Source organism: Parasteatoda tepidariorum, chromosome 2, assembly GCF_043381705.1.
Source record: "Parasteatoda tepidariorum isolate YZ-2023 chromosome 2, CAS_Ptep_4.0, whole genome shotgun sequence".
NCBI lineage: Eukaryota > Metazoa > Arthropoda > Arachnida > Araneae > Theridiidae > Parasteatoda > Parasteatoda tepidariorum.
The window spans coordinates 16,762,671-16,776,015 of NC_092205.1; the positions used below are offsets into that span (position 1 = coordinate 16,762,671).

Sequence of the window (13,345 nt, forward strand, 5' to 3'; positions counted from 1 at the left end):
TGTCTGTCTGTCCTCTATAGACTCCTAAACCATCCGACAGAAAGCTATGAAACTTGGCATACAGATAGTTCAAAGCACGAGGAAGGTTTCTGTCGACATTAGAACATTCTGCGACAAACCGTTCCAGCGATATCAGCGAAAGTCGAAATGGAATTTTCTGATTGGTTAAAAGTTAGCAATTGTTTTAAATTTTGCTTTAAACGATTCAGTTTTCAAATATCTTGAAGATAACAACAGTGATATTTTCTATCTTATAGCTCTGTTCTTTTAGAAGAGTAAATTACATATACTTTAATATTTAATTATAATTCGCGCAAGTTTCTTTATGTCAGGTGAGCACAAGCACGTAAAATCAATGAGAATGGAATTATTAGTCGCATCATGGATTTAGTATTGTGAAAACTGCTTAATAAAAGTAAAGGTGAAAGCAAATTTCATCCAAAAAATATCAAAATAACATTTAATTAGTAATGATGTTTGAAATTCAGCTTAGCAGTATAATGTAATATTTGCTAGATTCCTGCATATGAGATTATTTTTATTATTGCTATAGTTTGTATTATTCGCGTGATATCATATTCTGTATTATTACCACTTTACAATGACTGAAGATGGCAACTTCTATTATTTTTTTAAGATGTAATACGTTTGTAAGTTGTTTTTTAAGATGTCAAAGAACTTTTACAATTATTAATACGAGAAAAATTTAATTATTTTTTGAAAATACGTTTTATTTAACCCCTCAATTATGCCACCAAAGCGAAGTGTCGTTGGTCGATCTACAAATCAAACGAAAAGGAGAAGAGAAAAACGAGCTTTAGAAACAAGTGAGCAGAGACAAGCTAGGCAAGAAAGAGATCGAGATCACACTACTCTTGCTCGAACATTAGAGACAAGTGAGCAGAGACAAGATAGGCAAGAAAGAGATCGAGATCACACTGCTTTTGCTCGAACATTAGAAACGAGGGAACAGATGCAAGAAAGGCAAGAAAGAGATCGAGTTCACATTGCTCTTGCTCGAACATTAGAAACGAGTGAACAGAGGCAAGCAAGGCAGCAAAGGAATCGAATTCGCGGAACGCAGACAAGACGAACGATATATACTGATTTGAATTTATGTGGTTTCAATTACAATCACCTTTACAATTACAGTCTTCACCCAAGTGTAATTATTGGAAAAATGGATAAAAAGTGTACGTATTGTGGTGCTCAAAAATTTAAAAATGAAGCACCAGGTATGTGCTGTGCAGGTGGAAAAGTAAAGTTACCAGACTTGCGTTCACCACCTGAATCATTATTAACTTTAGTATCAGGTGAAACAAGTCAATCAAAAAATGTTTTGAAAAATATACGCAAGTACAATTCATGCTTCCAAATGACATCGTTCAGAGCAACGAATATCGTTAACGCAAATTATATGCCAACATTTAAAGTACAAGGGCAAATTTATCAACATGCTGGATCACTACTACTCTTGACAAATGCTGATCACAAATATCTTCAGATATATTTTATGGGAAATACTGACGAACAACAAATTAACAGACGGTGTCAACTGAATATGAGTACTAAACGAGAGATTGTCGCTGAATTACAAAATTTGTTTGAACAACATAATGAATCAATTAAACTATTTAAAACCGCCATTGAACAAATGCCATCTGACGATTACAAAGTAATAATAAAGGCAGATAAAACACCTATTGGTCAACATCGAAGACAATTCAACGCGCCAACGATTGATGAAGTGGCAATTGTCATAGTTGGTGAAGAATTTACTTCTCGCGACATAATTCTTCATCGTAGAAATGGTGACGTCCAGAAAGTATCAGAAACGCATCGTTCATATGATGCATTACAATATCCCATTTTATTTTGGCAAGGAGAGGCTGGATATCATTTTAATATTAATAAGAGAAATCCTACAACTAATGTGGACATTAACAAAAAGGTCAGTGCTATGCCTTATTATGCATATCGAATAATGATTCGTGAGAATGCTGATAATCATATATTGAAATGCAGACAATTATTTCATCAATACATTGCTGACATGTATGCAAAAATAAAAAATGAAAAACTCCTCTACATACGACTAAATCAAGTTAAATTGCGTTCTGAAGAGTACATCCATTTACGTGATGCAGTTGTAAATGATGGCAATCTCAGTGAATGTTGGAAAATGGTCATTTTACCATCCACATATACAGGTAGCCCAAGACACATGCATGAATATGCATAAGATGCAATGACGTATGTTCGTGCATATGGTCGTCCAGATTTTTTCATTGCATTTACATGCAACCCAGCGTGGGATGAAATAAAGGAGCTTTTATTAACTGGACAATCACCATCAGATCGTCATGATATTTCTGCACGTGTATTTAAACAAAAATTAAAATCGTTAATAGATTTTATTGTCAAACACCATGTATTTGGAGAGACGTGCTGTTGGATGTATTCCATTGAATGACAAAAAAGAGGTTTACCACATGCGCATATTTTAATATGGATGATGGAAAAGATAACACCTAACAGAATTGATGAAATCATCTCTGCAGAAATACCAGACATTGAAATTGATAAAGATTTGCACGATATTGTCTCAAAAAATATGATTCACGGTCCATGTGGCTCACTAAATAATAATTCACCATGCATGTCAGATGGAAAGTGCACAAAGCGGTATCCTAGAGACTTACTTGCTGAAACTATTACAGGCAATGATGGATATCCACTCTATCGACGACGATCTACCGAAGATGGTGGAAAATCCATTAAACTAAAAGTACTCAACAATACTATTGATGTTGATAATCGTTGGGTAGTACCATATTCTCCATTACTACTAAAAACGTATAACGCGCACATAAATGTTGAGTACTGCAATTCAGTGAAAGCTATAAAATATATTTGCAAATATGTGAACAAAGGAAGCGATATGGCAGTGTATGCACTGGAAAATACAACTGCTTCTAACGATGAAGTCACCCAATATCAACTGGGACGCTACATAAGTAGCAATGAGGCTGTATGGCGTATTTTATCATTTTCCATTCATGAGCGATATCCAACGGTTGTTCATTTAGCAGTACATCTTGAAAATGGACAGCGTGTGTATTTTACATCAGAATATGTACGTGCAAGAGCAATGTCACCACCGCCAACAACATTAACTGAATTTTTCGCATTATGTTGAAATAATACCTTTGAAAGGACGCTACTGTACTCTGAAGTACCAACTTATTTTACTTGGAATACATCATCAAGAAAATTTCAGCGTCGTAAACAAGGTAGAGCAGTACAAGGTCATCTAAATTTATATTCCACACATGCATTGGGTCGTCTGTACACTGTACATCCAAATAACGCAGAATGCTTTTACCTGAGATTATTATTAATCAATGTTCGGGGACAAACATCTTTCCAAGAATTAAAAACAGTCAATGGCCGTGTGTGTGCTACATTTCATGAGGCTTGACAAAAATTAAGTCTCTTAGAAAACGATGCTCATTGGGATATTTCACTCGCTGATGATTCTAATACAGCTCAACCACCACAGATACGTACACTATTTTCCATCATACTAACTACATATTTTCCGTCTAATCCAAAGGATCTTTGGGAAAAATATAAAGACTATATGAGTGAAGACATTTTACACAGCATGCGTAGAATAAATGCTAATCCCAACATTCAATTTACATCAAATATATACAATGAAGCATTGATTTTAATTGAGAATGTATGTTTGACAATAGCCAACAAATCACTGACAGATTTGGGAATGATTGCTCCAAATAGATCTGGTAATGACATTTTCGATCGTGATATACAACGAGAAACGCACTTCGATGTTAATGANTGTTTCTTTTTTTTTTTGCGGACTGTACACTATTTTCCATCATACTAACTTTCCGGATAATCAAAAGGATCTTTGGGAAAAATGATGTTAATGAATTATGTTGTTAATGAATAATGAATTATGTACACTTCGATGTTAATGAATTACAAACATTTGTTCGAATTAATCTTCCGAAATTGGTATTAGAACGACGAACAGCATATGACACAATTATAAATGCAATATCTAACAAGAGTTGTGGCTTATATTTCTTAGATTCACCTGCAGGTAATGGCAAAACTTTTCTTATTTCAATTATTCTGGCAACTATAAGATCACAAAATAATATTGCACTTGCTATTGCATCATCTGATACTGCAGCAACTCTTTTGGACGGTGGTCGAACAGCACATTCAGCATTGAAATTGCCATTAAATGTGCAGGTAATTGAAACTCCAACATGTAATATTAGCAAAGATTCTGGAATGGGAAAAGTACTAAGATCATGTCAGCTTATAATATGGGATGAATGCACCATGGCACACAAGAAATCATTAGAAGCACTCAATAGCACATTAAAAGATTTGAGAGGAAATGAGCAGCTCTTTGGTGGTGCACTCATTTTGCTAGCTGGTGATTTTAGACAAACTCTACCAGTCATACCCCGTTCAACACCAGCAGATGAATTGAATGGATGTCTCAAATCATCAGTGTTATAGCGGTATGTGGAGAAAATATTTTTAAAGACCAATAATCGTATTTAATTACAACAAGATGAATCTTCTGAACGATTTACAAAACAATTGTTAGATATTGGGAATGGTAAAGTAGAAATGGACCAATTCACACACTGTATTACATTACCAGAAAACTTTTGTCACATTGTAAAATCCACTGATGAATTGATTGCAAAAGTTTTTCCAAATTTATCGCAGAATTATAAAAATAATCAATGGCTTAGGGAGCGTGCTATATTGGCAGCCAGAAACATTGATGTGAATTTAATAAACTGCAAAATTCAAAATAAAATACCTGATGAAGAAACAACATATAAATCCATAGATACTGTTGTCAATCAAGATGAATCAGTTAATTATCCAATAAAATTTTTAAATTCAATGGATCTACCAGGAATGACACTGCATATTTTATCTTTGAAAATTGGTTCCCCAATCATCCTTCTACGAAATATAAATCCACCGCTACTTTGCAATGGGACTAGGCTATCAGTAAAAAAATTTATGAATAACATAATTGAAGCAACCATTTTAAATGGAAAACACCAAGGAGAACATGAACTAATACCACACATTCCCATGATACCAACGTATACTATATTTGAATTCAAACGTCTACAGTTTCCAGTACGACTAGCCTTTGCAATGACCATTAACAAAGCACAGGGACAATCATTGCAAGTATGTGGATTAAATTTGATAAATCCATGCTTCTCACATTGACAGCTGTACGTTGCGTGTTCACGAGTTGGAAAACCATCAAATTTATTTGTTCTTGCACCAGATAGGAAAACAAAAAATGTTGCATATTTACAAGCACTACTAAGATAAAGTTCACCATCAATCATCAAATATCATTCATTTTATGATTATATCTTTTGCAATATTGTTTAATATCACAAGTGAAGAAACATGTTTATTCTACCATCAACTATGTATATCTATGTTTCATTATATTCAAATGACATATATGTTGGGATAATTTTATTATTAATTTCCATTTTGATGTATTGTATACATTTGATCATTAATCACAGCAACGTGTGAACGGGTACAGCTAGTCATTAATATAATATATATTTATGAAAGACAATATTTGCTCATTTTCCCGCTCGTCCGTATTGTTTTTTTTTGTCATCAGCATAAAAATAATAAAAGTCATTAAGGTATTGTTTTTCTATAAATATTTTTATATTTCTAATTTAAAGTTATTTTCCTGTTCGGCTATTTATTTATTTATTTTTGTTCTCGCAGCTGTATGACTTTTTACTGTCCATTTAATGTCCATTAGCATATTTTTGTCCATTAATAAGAAATACCTGTGTGAAAATAAAGATCGAACAAATTTGCTTATTCATATGGGTGTGCTACTTACCTTTTTAGCTTTTAAAAACGCATTGTGATTTCCGATTCAATATTTATATTATTAATATATTATGATTTTTACAGAATCATCTTATTTCTGCAAAATAAGTCGTAATAATGAAAAGCTTGTGCTACTACTATTTTTTCCTTTTCGAAACTACATAATAAAAGGACACAACGCATAATTGAATTAATTGATCGCCTTAAAAAGTTTATTTCATAATTTAACAGACATCCTAATTTTTCAAAATTTAAAAATTGCAGATTGATATCAAAAGTTCTTTTACAAAAAACTTGTAACTTTTTGTAACTCCAACAGATTTCAACTTACAATATCATTTTTTTCAGCCCGCAAAAGTTGATAAAATAATTATCGAAGATTTTGGTGTTTTAGTAAATAAAGATTTTTTAAACTTTGCAAAGTTGGTATTTTCATTACACGAACAAGCTATCTTGAACATGCCAAAAGTTTCTACTGAACAAGAGGCTGCAAAGTTCCTCAGTGATTTTATGTATGAACGAGTTCCAGATGATGTAGTAAGTTATTATTATTAAACTCAACTTATAAAACTGAATTGAACTATTTACCATTTGGCTGCGTATCCAATGATCCTGATTTTTTATAGACTTTTTCAACTCTTTATTTATGAGTATGGTGAAATTGGTCGAGTCAAATTTATATAGGCAGGAAAAATATGGGACAACGCTAGTTTTTCCAATGGGCAGCATTTATTTTTGTTTTTCAAAAATGAATTAACTTATATCAAATTTAAACATTTCCGCTTTAAAAATCTAATTTATAGAAAACTTTTGTTTTTTCCAATCCCAGCTGGGATAGCGGAGCTATACCAGAGGCCGTGACATGAGGCCGTGAGTCTTCAAAAAATCGATGAAAAGGAGAGGTCTCTCAAGAACCTCTTCCATAGTGAAATCCAGGCAATCAAGTAGATGGTGAGGACTAGTCTTGGTGGAGTTGCACTTTTTACAAGTTGTAAAAAGTTTAATTTGTCCACTGAAAGTGAGGCTCTTAGTATGCCCACGGACAAATCGACAGGTAGCGGTTTGGTCGGCACGTGTACCCTGAAGGTCAAGGGTTCCTCCAGGACGCTTGCGAGGATACCAATTTTGATCCGGTGGAACAAGTCAAGCTTTATTAACTTAAGTTTGGAGGATAGAAAATAATTCAGAGTATGTGAGGGCCGTGTTTGGAGAGGCTGGGAGGGAAGTACCTTCCTTTGCAACTGAACAGCACATTCGATCAGCACGTTCGTTGCGCAAAAGACACACGTGTGAGGGTATCCACTGTATATGGATGTCATGGGAGGCTGAGAGGGCATTTAATAAACGAAGTATAGAGACACCAGACCGGTCCGTTACTCTCTTCCAATTGCTCAGGTGCTGAATACAGCTACGACTGTACGTGAAGATCCAGACATTCCCAAAAGTGGCTCTAGCCCTGATATTTTCCAGACCTGTTTGAATAGCAATAAGTTCACTGCGAAGCACTGAACAGAGTTTACGACTATGAGTTCTCTATTGAGTTTACGACTATGTTTATCTCCGTAGCCCTATAATTTTGAACGTAATCCAGATGACAAACTAGCTGATTTTTGATCTTAGTAACCCGCATATCCGTAACATGAGGGAGAAAACCACGAAAGATTATCATTATCCCCGTAATCCCTTTGGCAAGAGGATTCTAACCCATGATTCGTCAACCTCTGAGAACATCTTACGTCAGCAATGCTGTCAGTGCGAGCCGGGAGCAGAATTAGCATTGACAAGACAATGCTGTGATTCGAACTTGGGTCACCTCATTAGGAAGAGAGCAATCGCTGAAGTTTTTAAATTTAAAACAGCCGACTAATTTCCAGGTTCACAACTAGCTATGTTTAATTCCGCAGTGTTGTAATTTTGAATCCATTCCAGGTGACTAGGGAACTCCATGATTAAGTATTGGGACAAAGTAATCTTCGTGGAGGACGTTTTGATGAATCTAAATCGCATTTGCGTTACTCGGAGAAAAAAAAATAACGAAACGTTCTCATGGTTAGCCGAAAGACAAAGGTATTAGAGAAACACACCCAACGTTGGAGAAATTTTATTTCTGTTATGTTATGTTTTTGTCAGCAGACCCACCTTTTGAGAATCTCATATTGTGTGGTATATACGTGGGCATATAGTCAAGCATCATTAGTGTACGAAATTTCGAACACTTATTGTAACTACGCTGCCTTTATTAATGACGTTGCAGAAACTAATACTGCAACGATCTCTCTGAAATTTTGAAGAATTCTTTTTATTTTCTTTGAAAACAACCTATTTTGAAGGCAATTCATACTCTAAATTCAAGCGGAAATTGTATTTTAATTATTATAATTTTCTTAAAAATATAAATAATTTATTATAAAATTTTGTACTGTGAGGAATTTTTAATTACTTACAGAAACCACACATTAGAAAAGCAGAGGGAAAAAACTCCAACTTTCTGAACCAAAATTCCGATGGTAGTATTAGCCATTCGTCAAATTTAAAAGTATTAAGGAAATCTTTAGAAAATGAAGATACTCTAATATCAAAATATGAAGGTGTGTTTGATGGTCCTTCTTACTTTATTTATGGAAAAAAATCAATGATTCACGTGTAAGTAATGTTCCTATGATATCTAAGCATTATATATTTTGCAATTCAAAAATTTTATTGTATCTTGAAAATGGTGGCAACTATTTGATACCAAACATAATGTAAAGAAATACTGGAGGTAATTTTTGGTGTATTCAAACATCAAAGAGTGCTCTTGGTGGATATTTTACCATAATCCGTTCAGTTTTAAGTAATAGTCACCATTTTCGGTGCTCAGTAACACTAAAGATCACGATGACACAAAACCGTAAAGATATATTTACAACGCAGTATAAAATAAGAATAGATAGTTAAGGGAGCACCTAAATTCTTAAAATAAACTGTAAGTTTGTAATTCAAACATACGCATAACAAGGAGAATATAAAGGCAAATTCGAACTAGACTTAACAGGGTACAAGTGTATAAAAATAAAATATTCTAATATTACTTAATACATATAAGAAATATTTAAAAATAAAAATATAATTATCCTTATTTCATTCAAATCATTTCATAGTCGATTGTAAACAATCTAGAGACAATAGCGAAAGTAAGCCAAAATTGGTGCTTTTGGAAGAGAAAATAATTTACGTATGGGATGAAGGAGAGTGAGCTCGATGTAAGCATGCATAGTCTATTATTGTTGTTTACATTTAGTTACAGTTTTAGAGTATATCTGAACGGTTACTTTGTTAACCTGGAGTGCTCCTTGGCACAATTGTTTTGAGTTGTCCTTCAAATGCATGGAGATAATACCTCACTGTATTCAGTAAAACTGTGATGTAGTATCTCTTTGAATTTGGTCTTAATCGGTCGAAAGGATTAATTAAAAACTAACAACAGAATTTCGATTAGGTTCAGGTTTTCGATTAACAAAAAATCGAAAACCTGATTCAAGTCCGATCATCATCTCCATGTATTTGTCTGAAATATAAATTATTTTGTTATCGATTCGTCATTGAAAATTTGTTAAACTAGTTGACAAGAGGTTTTCTGATCACAAGAGTTATTACTTCATTCATTAAGTATAAAAAGCTTGATCGAATCTGATATACTTGAATTCAATGTTAAAAAAAATCGACATTACTTTCCGACTTCTCACTAATACATTTATCAAAACCCAGACGCGTGACGGTGTCACATGGTGCATAGTCATCAGAAAAAGAAAATAACAGGAATAGAAGTAACAGGAATCAGCAAAATAATCCAAATTGACATATTACACTGACAAAGTGAGGAAAATATACTTCAACGGGAGTAAGCACAAAAAACGTAAGTAAAAACTGATAGCTAAAGTTTTATAAAAACAATGAGTAACTTCCAAATATCTGATAAATTAGGAGCAGCAGACTGAGATCATTTTTATTTGATTTTTTTTTTGTGATATGAAAGGACTCCCAGAAATCTAAATCAATATATGACAGAAATTTATGAATAATATTTGGTGAAAAAATCGAACATCTTACCATCTGTCCAACAGAGTTTTATCATAAATAAGTATTGGAGTTCTTGATTCTTGACATACTGCAAATATTCATTTAAACTGAATTTAAGTGCATGTTTTCAAAAATTGGTTACCAAATTCTAAGCATTTAAATAAAACGTAAAGTTTAAGTTATTTTTATTACATAGTACTATCATTAATGTATTCCCGAATAAAAAACGTCTCATTATCTATTGTCGTTCATTAATGATTTGTTTTAGGTTCAAAAATGCAATGTTGTTAATTGGAGTAGAGTACTAGGATTTGAAGCTTTATTAGAATTTTTTTGATAGAGAAAACTAATTTTTGGAGAGAAAAGAAGTAAACCACAATTGCTACCGCTTTTCTTTTGAAACATTAGTTGCAAAACATCAAAAGTTTTATTTAAACACGAAGTAATATTTACTTCTACTAGCAATACTGTATTTCAGAGCCTAAGGCAACCCATAATTTGTTCAAGATTCTGTTAGTGTTGCCATTCTGTCAATGCCTATCTTCTATAAAAACACACACAGGTTCACATGTTCAATTTAAAATACCACAGATGAATGATATTACTTACTCATTGTTCGATGTTCTTTTTTCTAGGAATGATGAAGCAGAAATTATTAAGAAACATTTTCCAAAAGCCCAGTTTGTTGGAATTGACAGTGCTGCTCACTATATTCATGCGGATGCTCCGATTCTCTTCTTTAATGCTTTGTTGAAATTCTTAAAAGAATAATTACATATATTGTATATGTTTCCGGGAAATTTGGAAATCTGGTATTATATATAATGACGAAAAAAAGCCGGAAAAGTATTAAACTATTAAACATTTTTCACAATGGCTAGGTATTGTATGCAATACCAAATCATAAAACGCCAAAATATGACGTGTAATTATTTTACTTTTTTACTTAATGCTATATTACTATTAGTTAAAAGTAACTTCTCCATGCAATAATTCAGTTTATATTTTATATTGTTTTTTTAATAAAGTAGATTTAACTTTTTAATTGTCAATAATAAACTGGTATAACAATCTGGCTAAATTGGAAATTTTCTTTAGCTTTGAAATGATTTACATTTTTTGGTGGTTTGTTTATACGAAAAGATGGTTTGTTCATACGAAAAATAATTTTATGTTTGTAGTGGTTTGTAATACTTATGAAATAAATGGTGCCTAATTGGGAAACACGGTATCTAATAAAGGATTAAAACCTATGTCATATATTATGGTTCAATTATCATCCTTTGTAATAGAAAAAATTTTGTTGAGTCTTTCTTCAGTACAAAATACAAGGTACTAAATCGGAAACACAGTGTTTGGAAACGTTAAAACCTATTTTGTTAATACAGTTAAAAATACTGGTATTGGGAGGGAGGGGAGTTTGTTTTTCAGACCGAAAAGTGAGATCATTTTTGAGACATAGAAGTGAGTTACAAAAGTAAAAAAATATGTAGAAGGTGAAAAAGAAAAACAAACTTTAAAGCTTTTGATTTAATAATCGAAATTTCACATGATAAATCTCAATTTTAATTATTTGCGTAGACGGTGTTTTATGTTACAAAATAAATTAAAAAATCGTTCTCTTACCTTTATCTAAATTCTCTAAATATGGTGCGCAACTAAAATTTAGTAAATATAGTCTTAATAGTTTTGTCATGAACGTTAAAGCCGTTTAACTATTAATGTTACATTTTAGTAGGTAAAAGTCCAATAACCTTAAATCAAAAGTTATACAGGTGCTCAGCTCTTAAATTTGTGTTCTGTACCTATTGCTTTCTGTCTGCAATAAAAATGGAACATTGATAAAGAAAAGAATACTCTATGCGATTTTTTTTCCAGTTTTGATTTCAGTAAATTAAAAATTCGAACGTTTTAAAATTGCTTCCTTAAAAACAATTCGGAAAACTTAAATTTTACATTTTTTTAAACTACAAAATTTCTGTAAAAATTCCTCTACCTTACAAGATGCAGTTTCTATACCTTTCAGATGCAGTTTTATAGCTGGATGCGGTTAGCAATAATACAGGTATTAAATCATATGCCTCTATCTTTTATAATTGAAATGAATAATGTAGTTAGAGGCTAAAAATTTTTACAAGTGAAAAAAATTACGAAATATATCAATATGTAGTCAGATAACAATTATATTTGAAATAAAAGATATTTTTTATAATTCAAAGAAAACCTGCACACAAATATAAACAAACATAAATCCTGGTATGTCATGCGATTAAACTCATTTTATTTGAGAGGATACTTATTTAATTTAAAATGGTTTTGTATCATTTAAGTCAGAAACTAAAATTTTGTTAAATTTTTATCTTTGAATTTAAGAATTAAGATCAGAATTTATTTAACTTGTTTAAATATTTTAAATTTTAAAACTGAAATTGAAATGCTAGTAATGGAACGACAGATTACCGATCTAAAATTATATTTTATTTTATAACCGTCGCTGAATATCCGTCACAAATTTGAGTTTCCAACTACTAATAACAAGCTTTACCCGTTAACACACCCGTCCCGCTACCGTAAAGGGGGCATCCGGGGACACTCCGAAAGTTCGAAGTGAGCGCAACAGTTCAATTACATAAGCAAACATATTCAAAATTTTTAAATTAGAGTTTCAACAAATGGGTGGAATATTAAATATGAAATCCAGAAAACAGTGCTACTTAGAAATAAACTATATGCAAACAAATATTACAAACAAAATAAACAGTAACATCCAGAAGAGATATTGATGTCGCATCTTCAGTAGGGATGCAAATTTAATAAAAGGAAACAATTTCACATGGAAAATATATGATGCTCGTAACTCAGAATACAATTACAGCCTGCATAACAGTACTAAAGATATCAAATTAGAATCAAATTGGAGTTTAGAGTAAATTTTTAAATTAGAGTTTTAACAAATGCGTAGAATATTAAGTATGAAATCCAGAAAACAGTGCTACTTAGAAATAAACTATATGCAAACAAACATTACAAAGAAAATAAACAGTAACATCCAGAAGAGATATTGATGTCGCATCTTCAGTAGGGATTAAAATTTAATAAAAGGAAACAATTTCACATGGAAAATATATGATGCTCGTAACTCAGAATACAATTACAGCCTGCACAACAGTACTAAAGATATGAAATTCCAGGAATTTTTTTTAAACAAGAAAGACATATGTTTATACATACATTATATATATTTTAATGCACTATTTAAAATATACATAGTGTACCCCCTAATTGACCTATAATTATTTCCTGTGGTAGGGTACACTATTACCCTGTAATATAATACCTG

General features: G+C 32.1%; 2 protein-coding genes across 5 annotated transcripts in view; both read left to right on the forward strand.

The window, feature by feature from the left end:
* The window catches only part of LOC122272758 (sn-1-specific diacylglycerol lipase ABHD11-like), a gene marked incomplete at its 5' end in the record, with an annotated part of 18,659 nt that extends 7,401 nt beyond the window's left edge, over window positions 1-11,258 (forward strand). Inside the window, 3 exon segments of the mRNA XM_043056742.2 lie at window positions 6,295-6,483; window positions 8,393-8,589; window positions 10,641-11,258. Of these exon segments, the coding sequence (XP_042912676.2) occupies window positions 6,295-6,483; window positions 8,393-8,589; window positions 10,641-10,776 (522 nt within the window).
* LOC107455946 (sn-1-specific diacylglycerol lipase ABHD11) overlaps window positions 1-13,345 on the forward strand; it is a 54,939-nt gene that overhangs the window by 26,964 nt on the left and 14,630 nt on the right. The window lies entirely within an intron of this gene.